Source organism: Octopus bimaculoides, chromosome 1 (genome assembly GCF_046866305.1).
Source record: "Octopus bimaculoides isolate indiv1 chromosome 1, ASM4686630v1, whole genome shotgun sequence".
NCBI lineage: Eukaryota > Metazoa > Mollusca > Cephalopoda > Octopoda > Octopodidae > Octopus > Octopus bimaculoides.
In genome coordinates this window covers 152,177,190-152,197,189 of record NC_142928.1, presented here as the reverse complement: position 1 = coordinate 152,197,189, position 20,000 = coordinate 152,177,190, and the positions used below count along the sequence as shown (strand labels likewise).

The 20,000-nt window shown below is 32.4% G+C and overlaps 1 protein-coding gene across 3 annotated transcripts in view; it reads right to left on the bottom strand.

Moving 5' to 3' along the window:
• The window catches only part of LOC106879468 (synaptotagmin-1), a 463,106-nt gene that overhangs the window by 610 nt on the left and 442,496 nt on the right, over positions 1-20,000 (bottom strand). For 2 of the 3 annotated variants that reach the window (XM_052971395.2, XM_052971396.2), the window contains exons 4-5: positions 8,692-8,812; positions 5,163-5,693 (exon numbers count right to left, since the gene is read on the bottom strand). In XM_052971395.2, the coding sequence (XP_052827355.1) occupies positions 5,392-5,693; positions 8,692-8,812 (423 nt within the window). In that variant the 3' untranslated portion in view covers positions 5,163-5,391. Of the gene's footprint in view, positions 5,694-8,691; positions 8,813-20,000 lie in introns of all 3 variants that reach the window. The other variant, XM_014929042.3, reaches the window with a different exon arrangement.

Below are 20,000 nucleotides of genomic sequence, written 5' to 3'. Positions count from 1 at the left end.
CACACACACACACACACACACACAAAGCTAAATGCGTATATTCTTCAGTTTATGTAATTGTATATTAAATTGTCATTATATACATAATTATGAAATTATAATACAATAAACTCCGTATCACAAGTTATTAATTAATAGTGTATCTACAAGGATAAAAATTACACTATTATTATCACTAAATACATGTGAAGAATAATTTCATATATATGTACACTATAACAATATACACTTTAATTCACACGTTAGGTTTGGCTTCATATTTGTTCGTGGTTTCTTCTTCAAAAGTCATTGTACATTTGACTATTTGATTATCTTTTTACAGTTACCCAATTACTGTCAAAGTGAAGTAGTTTTCACTCTTATTCAATACTGGCAAACATATCAAAATTTAGTTTTAAACGTATGTTTCTCTTTAAGGAAATGAGGTGATCCTCGTGTGTGTATGCCTGTATGTGTTAGTAGTGTGTTTGCAAATATTACCACCGACACGGCAGTTACAGACAAAGATAGAATAAGAAAGAAAAATCAATAACTTAGGTTATATATATATATATATACACGTGTGTTTGTATGTGTATAAATATTCTCATATGCATACAAATACCCATACACTTTTATATATGCATGATTTTTGTTTTACCTCAGTTATTCCTTCATTTCACACCTCTGAGCTGCAAAAATATATTTTACAACGTTATAAACTGTTTCCCTTTTAAGAACAGCTATCGGCTAGCAATATTTGTGTTTTGTATATTTATGTGTTGGTTATATCTTTCTAAGTAGTAATACATACAAGAAAAAAACAACTTATTTTTTGTCTAACGATATTTTAAATTTATTAATGAATATTGCTGCTGAATATTTGGCATTGTAGTTATAGACAATTTTACTTAAGCAAAGGATAATGAGATGAATTAACAGGTTCACGGCTGCGCTAAAAACACATACTTTTTGTCGTTAATATTCCACACCAAAACCAGTGTATCGTCGATGAGTCAGAAAAAAAAAACAAAGAAAAGCAAAAACAAAAAAATTACGAATTGAATAAAACTTTACGATGAAAACCATCGATTGCTTTTTCCGTTTCAAAATTGATTTTAGTATTTGCTAAGAAATATTAATTTAGTTATATCGCTCAAAAATTATAACTGAGTTTTTGTAGGCTTGTATAAGTATGTAAACACCTTTATAAATTTCTATACATAATTATATATGTATACATTTATTTTTAGGTCACTATATTTGTATAAACATATACACATCACATACACACACTACGCACGTACACACAGACACATATCTATGTGTCTGCACAAACCGTTTTAAATATATTTTGTTGTATAAATACATATGTACAAGTAAAATTATACACACACACACAAGCACACAGAGAAATACATATGTACACCAAAGCATGCACGCTTACAATTTTTATGCATCTCAGAACAAGACTTTTATTTGGAATATAGAATAATTAAAGAGCTCTACTGAATAGGAAGTGAATGCAAGTATAAATAGAAAAAATGCCATGTTTTCTTTTCTCAACTTTTGACTTTAAATACCGTATAATAACGGTGCCATACATTTGAACGTAAATTCAGCCCAGGAATCTCAAAAATGGTAGTCATAAGTAGTATTAGTATTAATAGTAGTAGTAGTAGTAGTAGTAGCAGCAGCAGTAAGTTTGACAATGATTAATAATCATGATATTGATAATAACATTTTCATACATTGACAAAATACTCAATCCCATCCCAGTGTTTGACTGATATGTTTATGACCGACTATGGCGATATAAAAAGCAGACTTTGAACCGATTCCTTGACGGGATTTGAACATAGTAATAAAACGATAACTGAAAACTTCCATGGTATTGTGTTCGGTGTGTTAGGCAAAATGCTAGATATCTTGGAGGAAGCTCTTGTGACTAAAACCTATTTAAGCGAGGAGAGGAAATGTGATGCCAGTATTGACAGAGCAATACTGGATGACTATGGCATTCATTAATTAAATTTAAAAAATAAAATCGAATAACCTCACTGGCTTTAAACTGCATTAAAACATTAATACAGTTTGACTAATATGCATTTCTTAGTGCAAATACATTTGCATCTTACAAGTGGATATAGATAGAAATAAATCCAGAAACTAGCAGGTCAAGGTTCCGTAAAGCAGGTTAAAACATTCTAGGAAGAAGGTGAACTTTGAATAGTTTCAACACATAGTTCTTTAATATATGTGTTGAAACTAAAGAAAATATTAATTTTCAAATAAATGCTAAGAAATCAAATTTTGATCTATCTCCTTTATGAGAAATAGCTTTAAAACTAATTTGTCTTAAAGATAAATTGCAATAATGACATTTGGCTTTTGTACTCGGCTTCAATCATTGAAATGAAATCGTGTGTTGAAACAGATGTTGTGTCTTTGAAAGTTCATAATAATCACAAGTACTAGTTCTGTTTCGCTACTTTCATTATTATTTTATCATTCGTGACTACATTAATGGCAAGCCGTATCTACTCCTGTTGTGAGTAGATCTCGAGCAGAGAAGGTATTGCTGAGTCACTAATGGCGACGAAATGGTGCTGGTGAACCAAGCTGATTATCTGATTGATCAAACGATTAAGCGATCAATTAGTTAATTGGTTACATAGCTTATTAGTAGACTAATAATAAAAGAAGTGAAATGGAACGAGAGTATGTGTTTCTTATTGGTATAATGACCTTCTCAACATACAACACTAATACAATTATGAAGTTGAATGAATTATGGTGTTAAATGTTGATGATAATAATTCGATAGTAACTATGTTGAAGACTAGAGAGAAAAAGTAGCAAAATTTTAAACAATTCAAATTGACTACTAAAATTAACTTATCTATCAAACAAATTCTTTCTCCCCATTATCCTTATAATTATCTGTAGCAGCAGTCTCAATACATAAGCACTTTTTCCACAAATTTTCTGAAATGTGAACGGCAGATCATCAATATCTTTTCTTTTGTAGCATTATAATATACATAGATTCTCTTAATAGCTTTCCATTCAAGATTCCAAACTCATATTCGCGCTCATTTAAAGATGTGTCCCAATATGAAATTCCTGTTTATTTACATTACGTAACCAAAGATACCATCATCATTACCATCCTATCTTTTTCCCATCTGGAATCGACAAAATAAGCACAAATGTAGTGCTGCGGTCGATATGATAGACTGTTCCTTTTCTGCAAACTTTCTCGCCTCCTGACTATATAAAAATCATCATTACTCTTACCTAGGTGGATTTGCACAATCACTCGGGCATCGACAAAGAACCTTGCAGTATTTGTTCTAGTTCTTTACTTTTCGCGTTCATATCCCGTCCATAGCAACTTTGCGTTCTATCCCCTGAGGTCGATGAAATATAATACCAGTCATATATTGCAATTAATTCAAATATCATTTAACAACAAAAAATGGCATCATGCCTACGTTAGAAATTATTATTATTATTATTGTTGTTGTTATTATTATTATCATTATCATCATCATCATCATCATCATCATCATCATCATCATCATCATCATCATCATCATCATCATTATTATTTTTTTAATTATTATTATTATCATTTCAAATCCATTATTCAACTTGAAAGAAAATCAATATGTAACTTTACATTTTTGCAGAAGAATTTACAGTAGGATGTTGTTTTAATTTTGTATAAATACGTTCGCACAATATCTGATATCTTTTCGCGGATAGATATTCGATAAGATTTTGAAGAATTAGAAACTTTGTTGATAAAGAAATTGATTTTATAGAATCAGAAAACTGTAGTTAATTTCGAAAAAAAATTATATAACTGTCATTTACTTTGATGTTTTTATTTTCAAAGGGGTTGATGAATTATAATTATGTATGCAAAATTATTTTATTTGCATGTCTTTATAAATGACTTGAATATAACCATATTGAGTTCGAAATATATTTTTCTCATTTCATAGACTAAGATTAAAAGGAATATACGTTTAATTTGTTTATGCATCTTTTCTTCAATTATATACTGAACTCACCAAAATGGATACATTATACAACAGATAAATGGATATATGAAACTTCGTCCTAATGAATATGCAATTTATGTGATGAAGAGAATAGTAAATAACAAATGCTAAAACATTTAAAAAGAATAATGTTTTATAATCTAAGGAAATTCTAAACAATATCTCGTTCTACAAAAATACAAAATTGTATCATTTCATCATTAGAGTTTCACTTTTTATTGAATTAATCCTGCTCGATATCTAATTCAGATAACGTTTTTCATAATACATGCGTACATACATACATTATATATATATATGCATATTTATATTGCAGTTTACAGGAGAAACTGAGGTGCTGAAACGAGATCATACAGTTCGAGATCGTGAAGACACACACGGGGCGCACAGATACGCACGCAAAAATACACATAGATATTAAATTATATGCACATATATATATGTAAATACATGCTTACCTATATATATATATATATATATATATATATATATATATATATATATATATATATATATATATATATATATATATATATATATATTATATATATATGCATATAATATAAACATTAATGCGATTATATATGAATTAGAATATCAATTCCATTCGTCTAATTCCATTCTCTTACACCTGTATACTTCAGTCGATGTAATAACTACTGAAAGGACGATGAATGATATCAGCAAAACACAATTACATTATGATTGTGTTGACTAAATGTTGATGCATGTATATTAGTTGGAAGATAAAAGAAATGTTTTTCAAATATACAAGAAATATATGAGCGAAAAGCATTCATTCTGTTTTCTAAGATGTTTTTTTTTTTTGCGTGTTGACAATATTTCAAACTGTTTCTCTTACTCAATGCTAGAAATAACTACAGGGAAACAAGTATTACAAAGACCAATATTATTCCATATAATTCACTTATTTATCAAAGAACATTTTCTCCTGATTGGCTTTTAGATTTATTTTCAATTTTTTTTTCGTTTGTTTTTCATTCTCATGTATTGGGATAAAACAAATATTAAAATAATTGGAAATATAAATTTTTCTGAATCTGTAGGGTTTTTTATCGTTCGATTTCAAATATATTTCAAGATAATTCGTTTTCAGCTTACTTGGTTATGAGAATAATAATGTTCTTCAATTACAAATCAAACATTCTCCCAGAGTTCCTTCTCATAGCATTTCTTTTGTTAATTTCATTTCTGAAAACAAATGAAATCACTTGCTTTTTTTCTTGAATCATAATTTTTTAAAATTTCAATGATTCAATAACAGCATCTCTATTCATTGATACAAGAACATTGCTCTCAACTAGAGAAATAATGAAGTTTACATTGTGAGTTTATGCCAGCGGGGACCAGTGCTTTTGCCTACAATCATATCACCTAAGTGTATCTTCTCTTCGCCAGTAGAATGAGGGTTAAGTAATACTTTGCCAAGTATTTCATCATTTCCGATCTTGTTGTCATGGTAAATGACTAGCTCAATTGTGATCTCTTTAATGTATTCTCGACTTAAATTGAACACCAATGCCTCGTTCCAGTCAGGATTATGCGTATTTCGTTTTGTAGTTGTCTTCTTCCTCTTAATTTTCTTTCCTGCATATATAAGGGTTACCTTTACGTAGGGATCTATGAAAAGAAAAAAACAGAAAAAAGATACAATTAGACAATTATTGTAAGTAGAGTTGTGGCAATAACGAAACCTATCCATCGAATAATAACAGCTAGATAGATTTATAAAGATAATCTTTGTCAAAATCGTATAAATTTTGATTTGTAACACAGGTACATAACCGTCTATACTTGTTTGAAGTTAGGTGTAAACGGTTAGATCATCCTCAATGATGATTCAGGTAATTTTCATTTTATAGAAGGCGGCGAACTGGCAGAATCGTTAGCACGCCAGGCGAAATGCTTAGCGGTATTGCGTCTGCCACTGCGTTGTGAGTTCAAATTCCGCCGAGGTCGACTTTGCCTTTCATCCTTTCGGGGTCGATATAATCGACTTAATCCGTTTGTCTGTCCTTGTTTGTCTCCTCTTTGTGTAGCCCCTTGTGGGCAGTAAAGAAATAGATATTTCAACTATCTTTATGTTCTGTGTTCAAATTCCGCCGAGGTCGACTTTGCCTTTCATTCTTTCGGGGTCGGTAAAAAGTACCAGCTGCGAACTGGAGTCGATGTAATCGACTGGTCCCCTTCCCCCAAAATTTCGGGCCTCATGCCTAGAGTACAAAAGAATTTTCATTTTATAGAACCTGGAAGGATGAAACGCTAAAGTCGATAGTCATTGTCTCAAAGCCAATCCCAATCGACTTTACATAGAACGTAAAACACTACAAATACATATTAATATTATAATTATCATCTATCTTTTAACTGAGGTTTTGTGGGAATTTGGTTGGAATTTTATAGGTAGTCTAGTGTTTTACTCTTTATTTCGCTTTACATTCACGATGTTTTTGTTTTCACTTTTTGCTCTGTTATTTCAGTTTTCGTTATGAATAATTTCTTTTATGTATTCTATTTCGATATCAGATATGTTTTTGGCTTTGAGAATACATCTCCTTGATTAATCATTTTGCTAGGATTCAATGTTACGTTTAGCTCAAAGTTATTTTCTCACAAAGTTTTCTGTTTATTCTGTTGTCAATTAGTTGTGCTGTGTAAAACTTTTCGTGTAAAATTTGCACGGAAAATGGAAACCAATTTTTCTCATGATCATAAGTGTCTTCTTTTCGTTTTAGTTATGAATCACGTGATGCGAAGTCCTCTCTCTTGTTAAGAGTGTCATTGTAAACTAATTCATTCGTTTGTAGAGATGTCGAATTTAATCATAATTTTAAGTATCATATTCTCAGCATGTTACTTTTTATTTGAATTGTTTGAAATTGCGACTGGAGCACCGAATCAATCTGATATTAATACTCATGCTTTGTTTGTTTATAGTTCCTATTCGATTATTGACCAATGAAAACATACGTAGTAGAATAATTAAATATGGTTAATGTCAACAAATGTAGGTAATTCACGGCATTAAGTATATAGTTGTCGCTCTGATTTTCTTCCTTTTTTAGACTTGTACTGTTGATACTTAAAAAAATGTATTATTTAAGAATAACCAACTAATATCGCTGAAGGTTTTCATAGTATCACTGTTGCTCTTCTATCCGTGGGCTTAGACGAGACAGTTCAACAGTAAATGTAGAACTTATATGTATTCTTTTAGCCTACTGTATTTATATATACATATAAAATATCTTAAAATGTGTGTCATGCGTAATGGAATAGCCAATCGATGTTATATTTTTTTGTTGCAGTCAGAAAGAAGCATATTAAATTATCCCTGGTATTGAACTGCATGGCATTCTTCAATATCTCCTTCTTCTTCTTCTTCTTCTTCTTCTTCTTCTTCTTCTTCTTCTTCTTCTTCTTCTTCTTCGTCTGCTTCCTCTTCCTCCTCTTCCTTCCCCTCCTCCTTCTTCTTCTTCTTCTGTTACTTCTCCTCTTCGCCCTCCTTCTATTCCTTAGCCTGATACCTTGCGGGAGTCTTTAGAGCATCGAACAAAATACGATGTAGTATTTACTTATATCCATTTACCTTCTAAATTTAAACGTCACCTGTTTCGTGTTTGTCTTCATTCGTCGTTCGATGTACTCGAAATCGATATTCAAATCTATCAGAGAATGATTAGAACAGGGAAGATACTCATTATTATCCTCATACTATTTTTAAAAGGCCTCCGGGTTTGGAAGTCGTTAGACCTCCAGGTCGTTGGATAAAATATACCTGTGAATTCAGTAAATTATATCTCCACTGTAAATTTGTTATGTCTCCCATCTAATAAATATTTTATCTGTGTTTTACAGTATAAATATATTAATATAGGCGCAGAAGTGACTGTGTGGTAAGTAGCTTGCTTACCAACCACATGGTTCCAGGTTCATTCCCACTGCGTGGCACCTTCGGCAAGTGTCTTCTACAATAGCCTCGAGCCGACCAAAGTCTTGTGAGTGGATTTGGTAGACGGAAACTGAAAGAAGCCCGTCCTATATATGTATATATATATGTATGTGTGTGTATATGTTTGTGTGTCTGTGTCCCCCCCCCCAACATCACTTGACAACCGATGGTGGTGTGTTTACGTCCTCGTAACTTAGAAGTTCGGCAAAAAGAGACCGATAGAATAAGTACTAGGCTTCTAAAGAATAAGTCCTGGGGTTGATTTGCTCGACTAAAAGGCGGTGCTCCAGCAGGGTCGCAGTCAAATGACTGAAACAAGTAAAAGAGTATACATGCTGTTTGTAGAATTAGAGGAAACTTTTAGAAATACAGATGTGGATGAGACGGAAACAAGTAGAATTATTCTATAGCACAAGAGATGACATACTTGAAAGAGTTGTTTGCTTAATTCATATTGGACCAGCACAAAGTGTATAAGAATATTTCTTGTAAGGAGTATTATTGTATAATTAATATATATTTGTTTTTGGGATATAGCTGGCTGTAAAAAAAAAGACACTGCTATAGTTTGACAAAATAACTGACTGACATTTACATTTTGATTTCTGTAATCTAAACAATATGATTAAAGCATAGAATAAAATAATTAAGTAAAGAAATACCTACCGAGAGTGATTTTACCCCTTTCTGTGTGTTCCAGGTTTCTTGATTTCACAACAACCACGGTTAATCTTTCGGCGCTAGAAAGGTAGCTCAAGGAGAACATTAGATCTCCGATATCTCTATCCTGAAAATATAATAATGAATAAAGAAAACCATTATTTATGCTAACAAAAATATTAAAGTATTTGTCTATTGATCAAAGAGTCAAAAGTAGCAAGAAAGAAAACAAAAAGTAAGCAAAACAAAATAAAACGAAGATCTTAAAGTATTTTATGCTTTCAGCCTGATCAGGGAACTACTGTAAATAAATATTTTTAGTGACACTATGTAGCGAACTACAGCACACAGTATTAAATGTATGATAATTCCGGTGGTGTGTAGTGCTGTGTCCATATACTCACATGACTAGACTGCTGCTAAATCTCTACGTTATTTCTCGATCTGCTAACCATAAACGTCAAATTCCCCTAAAGCCACACCATTCCATCTTTAAAAATACGACATATTATATACTGTAAGTTTGGATACAATGCCTGAAAATAAATTGGGACAATAAGAACAATTTCTCTCATGACTGTTGCCTGTAGTGGACACCACAACAGTAGAATTCATTGGAATCTTTTAGTCATTATTCGTTTAGTTAGGTGGCAAGCGACTTACAATTAAAATGTAATGTTCTATAACTCAGTTTTGTGTTTCAGTAACTATGTTCCTCATAAAATCAATTTATTTTAGTTACATCGCTATTTTTCTATTCTTTTATTGGTTGTTTCTATCGGAAGAAAGGCATGAAGATCTCAGTTCTCACTTTCCAACTTTCCCAAAATACCGTTCTTTTGTGTGAAGTAAAACAATAAAAAAGATATATTTCCGACGTTAAGTGCTTCTTTCCCAAAATGGTTTCTTAATAGCACGATGTGCTACTTTCTTCAGTTGTTTCCTAAAGCAGTCAAATGTAATTAGCAACATCAAACACAGTGTTAATTTGAAAAAAATTAAATAAATAAATTTATCAGAAAATAAATACGAAATTGTGATGGAGAATATCTAAATGTTGAAAACTGGTAATTAAAATAGCGGTTTAGCAAATACGTTTCAAAATATTTTCGTGGTTTTTGAAAAATTTGTTGAACTTAGACGAAATCAGAACATTCAAATTGTAAATGTTCTGATGTATGTTCTATTGTACGATTGCATATAATGATTTCTTGTTTATTTTTACTGGTTTAATAATTATTTATTTTGTTATGTACTTTCAATGTTATACGATGAGATGTAATTACAATAATAATACATTACGTGTCATTAAAATAAATTTAAAAAAGAACTTATGTCTCTATGGATCGTAAAGTGTAACCAGCTAATGTTTAATTAGTGATTTTTGTAATTTCTTCAAAAACTATGTACTATTAGTATAATTAGCACAGGAATAGTGCGGATTATAGACTTAATAAGGTACCTGTAAAAATGTCTTCGTCCGTCTTTACCTTCTGATTTCAAAATTCTACCGAAATCGACTTTGCTTTTCATTCATTAAGGGTCGATAAGATAAGTACTAGACGAACACTGGCATCAATGTAATCAACTAGCCCCTACCACAAATTGCTTGCAGGCCTTGTGTCTATAGTAGAAAGAATTATTTAGTAACTTCGCCTCAGGACCTGAGTTAAAATTCCAACCGGATACATAAAGCTTTTAGCCCTTCAATGCGTATCGCTAAAGTACTGGAATCGAGTTCATTGACTGCAGTATTCTCTAAGAATTTTCTTTTGATGTATCTGTATCAGTTTTAGGAGTTATACATTTTTCTCAAGAATATGGCACACAGGAAAATGTAGAGCAATGAACTGAATGAACATCACCACCTATATGAATTACAGGTGGATAGAATTTTCCTTTCAATCTTCTGGAATCTGTAGAAAAGCATATTGTCACGTCATAAGATAGACTGAATCGCTGGTCGCTTTATTTTGGAATGTAAGTCAAAGTTAGAATACTTATTATTACTATTACTATTATTCATTGTCTTTGCACAGCTTCTAACGCTGAAGATGTAATAGGGTGCCAGCTGTCCACTATAAGTGAACTAAGGCAACACCCCTTTTTTTTTTCGAGCACCATCCAGAGTATTGGAGCAGTTCCAAGCAGTGCTGTTTTCTGTAAGTGCTCCATCCTTATTGCAGTCCCTATTTGTTCCGCGTAGTTCTCAAGATTTTTACTCACTGTTCTCAAGGCTCCGACAATTATTGGTAATACTACCACCTTTTTCATTAACTACAACTGCTTAACCTCCCAAGCTAATATGTCATATCAATTGACTTTTCTTTCTTCTTTGTCGCATACCTTGTCAGCTGGGTTTGCTATATCTATGATCCAGCTTTCTTTCTCAATTAACACTATACTATTATTATTATTATTATTATTATTATTATTATTATTATTATTATTTTTATTGTTGTTGTTGTTGTTATCATTATTATTATTATTATTCAGTAGTTTTATTTTTATAACGTGCTTTCACTTCACTACCGAACGCAGCTCTGTGCGCCTTGGGTATGTGCTGTGGTTTGCTGTGGTGCTCTTATGTTTACTGTATTGAAAGTGTTTTGCGTAGGATGTGTGCAGTACCCAGTAGTGCAATTTTCTGTATGTTATATATATTTGTAAGTCCTGCTATTTTTGTTATGTATTTGTCTGAATATTTTTTTCTTATACCTAAGGCACCTACTATGATAGGAATTGTTTCTGTTTTTAGATTCCACATTCGAGTTATCTCTATTTCCAGGTCTTTGTATTTTGAAAGTTTTTCCATTTCTTTTAGAGAAACGTTGTCATCTGCTGGTATTGATACATCAATTAGAAAGCATTCTTTTTCTTCATGATCTTTGACAACTATATCTAGTCTATTTGCCTTAATTTCTCTATCTGTGTGTATTGGCATATCCCAGAGTATGGTTGCTTTCTCGTTTTCTGTGACCTTTATTATTATTATTATTATTATTATTATTATTATTATTATTATTATTATTATTATTATTATTTTTATTGTTGTTATCATTATTATTATTATTATTATTATTATTATTATTATTATTATTATTATTATTATTATTATTATTGTTCAGTAGTTTTATTTTTATAACGTGCTTTCACTTCACTACCGAGCGCAGCTCTGTGCGCCTTGGGTATGTGCTGTGGTTTGCTGTGGTGCTCTTATGTTTACCGTATTGAAAGTGTTTTGCGTAGAATGTGTGCAGTACCCAGTAGTGCAATTTTCTGTATGTTATATATATTTGTAAGTCCTGGTGTTTTTGATATGTATTTGTCTGAATATTTTTTTATTATACCTAAGGCACCTACTATGATAGGAATTGTTTCTGTTTTTAGACTCCACATTCGAGTTATCTCTATTTCCAGGTCTTTGTATTTTGAAAGTTTTTCCATTTCTTTTAGAAAAACGTTGTCATCTGCTGGTATTGATACATCAATTAGAAAGCATTTTTTTTCTTCATGATCTTTGACAACTATATCTAGTCTATTTGCCTTAATTTCTCTATCTGTGTGTATTGGCATATCCCAGAGTATGGTTGCTTTCTCGCTTTCTGTGACCTTTTCTGGCGTGTGTTTATACCATCTTTTTTCTGTTGTTATTCCATAGTGTTGGCATAGCTTCCAGTGTATATAGGTCCCAGCTCTGTCGTGTCTGTGAATATATTCCTTCTTAGCCAGGACTGGGCAGTCAGAGATAATATGATTTATTGTTTCTTGTCGATCTCCACATATTCTACAGTTACTGGTTATATTTCTTTTCATTATGTGTTTTTTGTAATTTCTGGTGGGGAGGCTTTGGTCTTGTGCAGCAATTAAAAATCCTTCAGTCTCTGCTTTGAGTCCTGAGCTTCTCAGCCATTGCTGGGATTTCTCTCTGTCTATTTCTTTCGCATTTAGTTTAGCCCAGTATTTACCATGTAGGGGCTTTTCTTGCCATCGTTTTATCATGGTCCGTTGCTGTTCTAGTTTTAGTTTGGATTTCATTTGTTTTATAGCTTTTGTTGTTTCTTCTTCTTCTTCTTCTTCTTCTTCTTCTTCTTCTTCTTCTTCTTCTTCTTCTTCTTCTTCTTCGTATTTGTTAGGTAGATTGATTTCTTGTTTGTATTTGTCAGCTTCCTTAAATACTGAAAACAGTTTTTTGTTTTGCTCGTGTTTTGTGGCTATTTGTATTAGCTTCTCTTGCTTCTGGAGTAGGTATTTTTGCATTATTATTATTATTATTATTATTATTATTATTATTACTAAGGCAGTGAACTGGCAGAATCATGAGCGCACCGGGCGAAATGTTTAACGGCATTTCGTCCGAGGTTATGTTCTGAGCTCAAATTCCACCGAGGTCGAATTTGCCTTTCATCCATTTCGGGGTTGATAAATTAAGTACCAGTGAAACACTTGGTCGAAGAAATCGACTTATCCCTTCCCCACAAATTGCTGCCCTTTTGGCAAAATCTGAAATCATTATTATTATTATTATTATTATTTTTTATTATTATTATTATTAAGGCAGCAAGCTGGCTGAATCGTGAGCACACCGGTCAAAATGCTCAGCGGCATTTGGTCCGTCTTTAAGTTCTGAGTTCAAATTCCGCCGAGGTCGACTTTGCCTTTCATTCTTTCCGGGTTGATAAAATAAATACCAGTTACGCACTGGGGTCGTTGTAATCCTTCCCCATATTTCAGGCGTTGTGCCTATAGTAGAAAGGATTATTAATACGATCATCAAGTCAAAGATACCACGTTATGAAATCCACAAGCAAGTAAGTAATTTCGAGTCTTATGGTTACTCGGTTTCCATGTCCTATAAGTGGCCAAATCACAACATGACTCCTGAACGAGCGCCCAGTCCGTCACAGGTTTGCTCATTTACAGATGACTGAACTGGAGCAACGAAATGTTTTTAATCAAAATGAGATGTTTTGCTCAAGATCACAACGCAAGCATGGTCCAAGAATCAAAACAACGATTCTGCGTACAACATTCTAACCATTCTTTATAGAAATTCCACACCTTTCTCGAAATGTACTTACGTTTCGTAAGTCGTTAATAGTAAACATAACGAAGAAACATGCTAAATAATTAACTGTCTCAAGAGATCAATGTATCCAATGGCAAATCATCTACGACACTTCTCTGGTTGTTAACCACTTTGAAGTAAAGGTGTTCGCCCAACAAACAGGATGTGAAAATACAGACATAAAAGTAGCATTGTCCCCAATAAAAAGAGATTTTAATAGTTTAACATCAGAGTGCCGTTTATGTACTTGTACTCAAACAGACATATATTATCAAATATCTTTGCAGGCATGACCATTCAGAGTGTTTTCGTTCAAATACAATATGCCTTGGCTTACATTATTCAAATCACCAACTCTTGCTGAAGACTGTTTGGTATCCGTTGTGATATCTAGATGTAGAGACCACGTAGAGACAGTCTTGTTTGGAAGGAATGATAAAATGATGCGGTTGACGCCTGAAGGCATTTCACTTCAGTCACTAATCAATCGTTAATCAAAGAAACTTTCATCTTCTTAACAGAAACCATATACAAATAGGCATATTTGATAAGGATAGCGAATGACCAAAGAAATTATAGAATAAAAACAAAGCAACCAGTGATAATAATATTTCATAGTTGCCGTTTTATCTTCTATTGGAAATATAACTTTTGCTTTATAATTTTGAAGTCTTTCTCTGACTATCTTTCTCAAACAACTGAGGAACAAGTCTGGCTTCTATGTTTACATCAAAGATACAAGTGTATTAAATAGAGGCATATCAATATCCATATCTATCTATTCATTTATATATATATATATATATATATATATATATATATATATATATATGTAAAAATATAAAATGCATGTATATATATATATATATATATATATATATATATATATATATATATATATATATATATATATATATATATATATATATATATATAAGAGGAATGACCAGCAAAGGTGGACTCCTAGAAATAGATACCGAATCATCTAACCACGAAAAACAGACTGTTGTGTCGCTTAACTTTTACTGAGAACCTATTTTTCGTGGTTAGATGATTCGGCATCTATTTCTACCATATAGGAGTCCACTTTTGCTGGTCATTCCTCTTATTTTTGTATGTAATATAATTTTAATCTTCGGATTTTTTTAATATGCTAGACAACTGGTTTTAATTGATTAATATCAATTTCTACCCTTATTAATAAATTATATATATATATATATATATATATATATATATATATATATATATATATATATATATATATATATATATGCATCGAGGTATTTATGTGTGCGTCAGGTTTTGTGTGCGGAGAGAGTAAATAATCTTATCAAAAATGTGGAAGTCATAGTTCCACACAAAATAAGGTCTAAATTACTATCAAATATATTCATTCCACTTCAGGAAGTGAGCTTTTTAACTCCGTTTGTATATGCAAGCGGTCCCCATTCAGATATATACATATAGATATGTATATACCCCCACACTTATGTGCCTGTATGTGTGTATATATATATAAAATATTTAAAAGGAAAAGTCAGGTAGGTTCAACATTTTAGAATAATAATACAACATATACTTGGCCATAAAACTGGTGTATGCAAATTATTAAAATATATTTAATGTGTCACTCATTAAAATATTGAAAAATATAAAAAAATTACAGATACATAAATATATGAAAATAAAATAGACATATATAGGTAGAAAAACTATATTGATGTATTAAAAATATTAGCATTTTAAAAGGTATATATTGAAGACATCGTCCTACTTATAGATTAAGAGCGTTGTTAAAAGGTATTAAACATATATTAAAAAACAAAAGTGCAAATCCTCGCGAAAAGGTGAATAAAGAAATGTTTAATCATGCATATGGAAAGTAAAGTTTCCAATGATTACATGGACGTATTCCAATTTCAAGAATTAAGTGGCCATACTCCGACAGCCGTTTCAAGGTTACAGCATGTGTATATGTACATGCATATATATTTATAGCAACTTATATACAAGGGTAAGTCAAAAATTAGTAGCACTTTCGCTTCCTTTACGTTGGCCGCTTCGCTGACAGCGTACATCATGGTAAAACAGAGATTAGTGCTCCGATTTCACAGGTTTGAAAGTGTATCAGGAGCTAAAATTCATCACAGGCTCACAGTACAATTTGGGGACTGTGCTTTACCACATATAAATGTTAATGAGTGGATCGAGAAGTTTAAAAATGATCGAACAAGAATGAAGTACGTAAAGGGAGTGGCAATACCCATTAACCTGCACCACCGACATGAATATTCACCATGCTCGAGAGTTCCACCCCCCACCCCCACAGGAACTGTAAAAATCTGTAAAACTTTACCGGAGTTTATAAGTTAAATATACAGGGTGTTCAAAACGCCTCTCCGCAGTAAGTATTTTATTGCAAAATAAATATTAATAAGATGGTAAAAGACTACAAAAGAATGTATTAGACTTTACAAGATTAAAAAAACAAAAAAACTTTATAAGGGGTGTTGAAACCGTCGTCCTTCATTTTCACTGTATAAGATGACTCTTCTATTAATGTTTTGAAATACATCCTGGAGTGTCTGACGCGGTATGGACATTGTGAAGGTTATGATCGCGTTTTTTTAGCTCATTAATGGTTTTCGGGCGATTCTTGTACACTGATCCCTTACTTGCTCCCGAGAAAATTGTATGGCAGTGTTAAATTAGGTGCTCTTGGTGGCCAAAGTCCCTTCGAAATAATCCCTTTACCGAAAGACTCTTGAAGTAGCACCATGGTGAAAAAAAAAATCCACTGCGGAGGGATTTTTGAACACCCTGCGTATGAGCATGTCTAGATATGTAACTATATGCATGAGTATACGTACATAAAACATACAAATCTGCACATACATACATACAAAAATTCCAATGAAGGAACCTTGGATCTAGGTTAGAAACTGTTTTCTTCTCTATTGGCAAGAAATCTTGAAATAAACTGAATAATGACACACACACACACACACACACACATATATATCGCTTAAGAATTGCGTGACTAATAACCTGGCGTAGAACTCAATATACGTGTTTCAGAACGGAGTATAGAACAGTAATAGGAGAGATGTCACAAGGATAATATCTTTTGTCATCTCTATTTCTAATATATATATATATATATATATATATATATATATATATATATATATATATATACATTATATACATTATTTACATTTGACGGATATTTGTCCTCATCTTGTTTGTTGTTAACACAACGTTTCGGCTGATATACCCTCCAGCCTTCATCAGGTGTCCTGGGGAAAATTCGAACCTGGGTTCTCATTCCTAAGATATTTTTCGATATTATTATTATTATTATTATTATTATTATTATTATTATTATTATTATTATTATTATTATTATTATTATTCTTCAGGTCACTGCTTGGAATCGAACTTGGAATCTTGGGGTTAGTAGCCCGCACTCTTAACCACTACGCCATATGCCCGTGGGCATATGGCGTAGTGGTTACCTTCGGAATGAGAACCCAGGTTCGAAATTTTCCCCAAGACAACTGATGAAGGCTGGAGGGTATATCAGCCGAAACTTCGTGTTAGCAACAAAGAAGATGAGGACAATTATCCGTTAATTGTAAATAATGTAAATGATGTATATAATTCCTCATCTCTTAAATATAGTGCTATATATATATAATAATAATATAAATAATATATAAATATATGCATATATCCATACATACATGTACATACCTACATCTATATGTATACATACATGCATAAATGGGTACAGGACATAAAAAAAACGTCAAACACAACGAGAAACGAAAACAGAAAACGAACTTTTTTCGAACAACGAAAAAAAAAAAAAAGAAACAGAGAAACGAGAAATGCAAGATAATGCGTATACCCCTTCGTCAGTTGTCCCTGTTTCATCTACTCCGCGTTTCGAAGGAAAGGACAATACGCGACTTCGTTGAAACAGTCCTTCCCGCAAAGCAAATTAAATAAAATTTGAGATTTTTTGAGGAGGGTGAAAGGGTTAACAAGAACAGGGCAGAGAGAACAAGACAGTAAAAACAAACAGTGAGGGCTGTTGAGCCAAGACGATAGAAAAATTATTATGAGCGCTAGGTAGACGAGCCATGAGGAGACAAGAAAAGGCACGTCTTTTCTTTAGGAAGGGAGTGGACAGAAGGAGTAATCCCCTTTCGTCACGTGTCAGCGACGACGGAGTCAAGGAGGAAGAGTGAGAGAGAGAGGGAACGGTGAAAGGGAGAGAAGAATTGGGAAAGGATGGGAGATAAAAACAGAAACGATGAGGAACAAGAGAGAGAGAGAGAGAGAGAGAGAGAGAGAGAGAGAGAGATACTTTGTTATACAACATATAACAAAGTACCTCTCTCCCTCTCTTGTTCTTCATCCTTTCTGATTTTCTCTCCCACCCTTTCCCCATTCTTCTCTCCCTTTCACCTTTCCCTCTCTCTCTCACTCTTCCTCCTTGACTCCCTCGTCGCTGACACGTGACGAAAAGGGATCACTCTTTCTGTCCACTTATGTTTTGTACCCATATATGCATGTATGTATACATATAGACGTAGGTATATACATATATGTATGGATATATGCATATATTTATATATTATTAATATTATTATATGATCGAATGCCACGCATCCTTTTCCAAGTAAGTTTTATATATATATATATATATATATATATATATATATATATATATATATATATATATATATATATATATATATATATATATATATATATATATATATATATATATATATATATTTACACACTCACACACGCACACACACATACATATCTCTCGCTATATTAGCGCGAAAATACGAACATATTTCAGAGCATCGGAGATGTTCACTGAAGCTCTCGTTGGATTCATCAGCCCTGCTGCAGCTACTGCTGAGGAAGCCCAAAGATGTCAAAATTCGCGTTGTAATTGCCAGAACGAATTAAGAATGAATATATAGTCATTGCATATCTTTTAGTTTTTGTCTCAGTCATTCCATTGCGGTCATTTTGGGGCCCTGGTTTGAAGCATTTAGACAAAGAAATCGCCCTCCAATACTTAGTTTCTTAATGTCTAGCAATTATCTTATTGGTCTCTTTTGACTAACCACTGGATATAGGAATGTAAATAAACAAACACATACTTCCAAGCAGCGTGGGGTAACAAACACAACACAAAGATGCAGATATACGTATACGCATATACACACAAGCACGCATACTCGTATACATGTATACGACAGGTTTCATCACACTTTCAGTCGACCAGATTCACTCCCCACTATTAGTGGGCCTAGGTTACAGTAGAAAACACTTGCTCAAGGTGCGACATTGTGGAACAGAATCCGAAATCACATGGTACTAAAGTGAACATCTTAGCCACTAAGTAATACTTACGCCCGTGTGTGTGTGTGTGTGTGTGTGTGTGTGTATGTGTGTGTGTGTGTGTGCGTGCGTGTCTGTATGTACGCGGGGAGAGTGGGTTGGGTGAGAGTGACTGCCGAAGCCGATTATTGATGAACTTCGAACTTACTGTCAGCTGTATTTTTATACTTGAAGTGTATAGTCAGCATATTGATATTAATTTTTTTACAGTAATTGTTTGAATCTCTTTATATACGATCATATTAAAACACAACTATGCATATATATATATATATATATATATATATATATATATATTTCACACACACACTCACACAGACAGACAGACAGACAGACAGACAGACAGACAGACAGACAGACAGACAGACACACACACACACACACACACACACACATATATATATATACAGATAGATAGATATAGATATATATGCATGTATGCACGTGTGGAAGTATATGTATATGTATGTACATTGCAAGCTTCAACATTTGTTTGACAGTTTTATTCAATATGAATTCACAATTTGTTTCTATTTGCTGTGTTATAGGAACATCAAAATTTACACAAATTTATTAACAAACAAAACACATTGATTATTTATGTTTAGTTAGAAATTTACTGATCAGAATGTGAAAAATAATTGAATATTCTGGAAATGGAGGTATGTTATTAGAAACGATTTAAGTGGTTATAATGTACTATTTTGCAAAATATTAACGTCCTCGTGCAGAAATTAACCGAAAATGATTATGTGTTATTTTAACAATGATGATGATGTTTGATATAAATTATCAAATTAGAGCACATTTT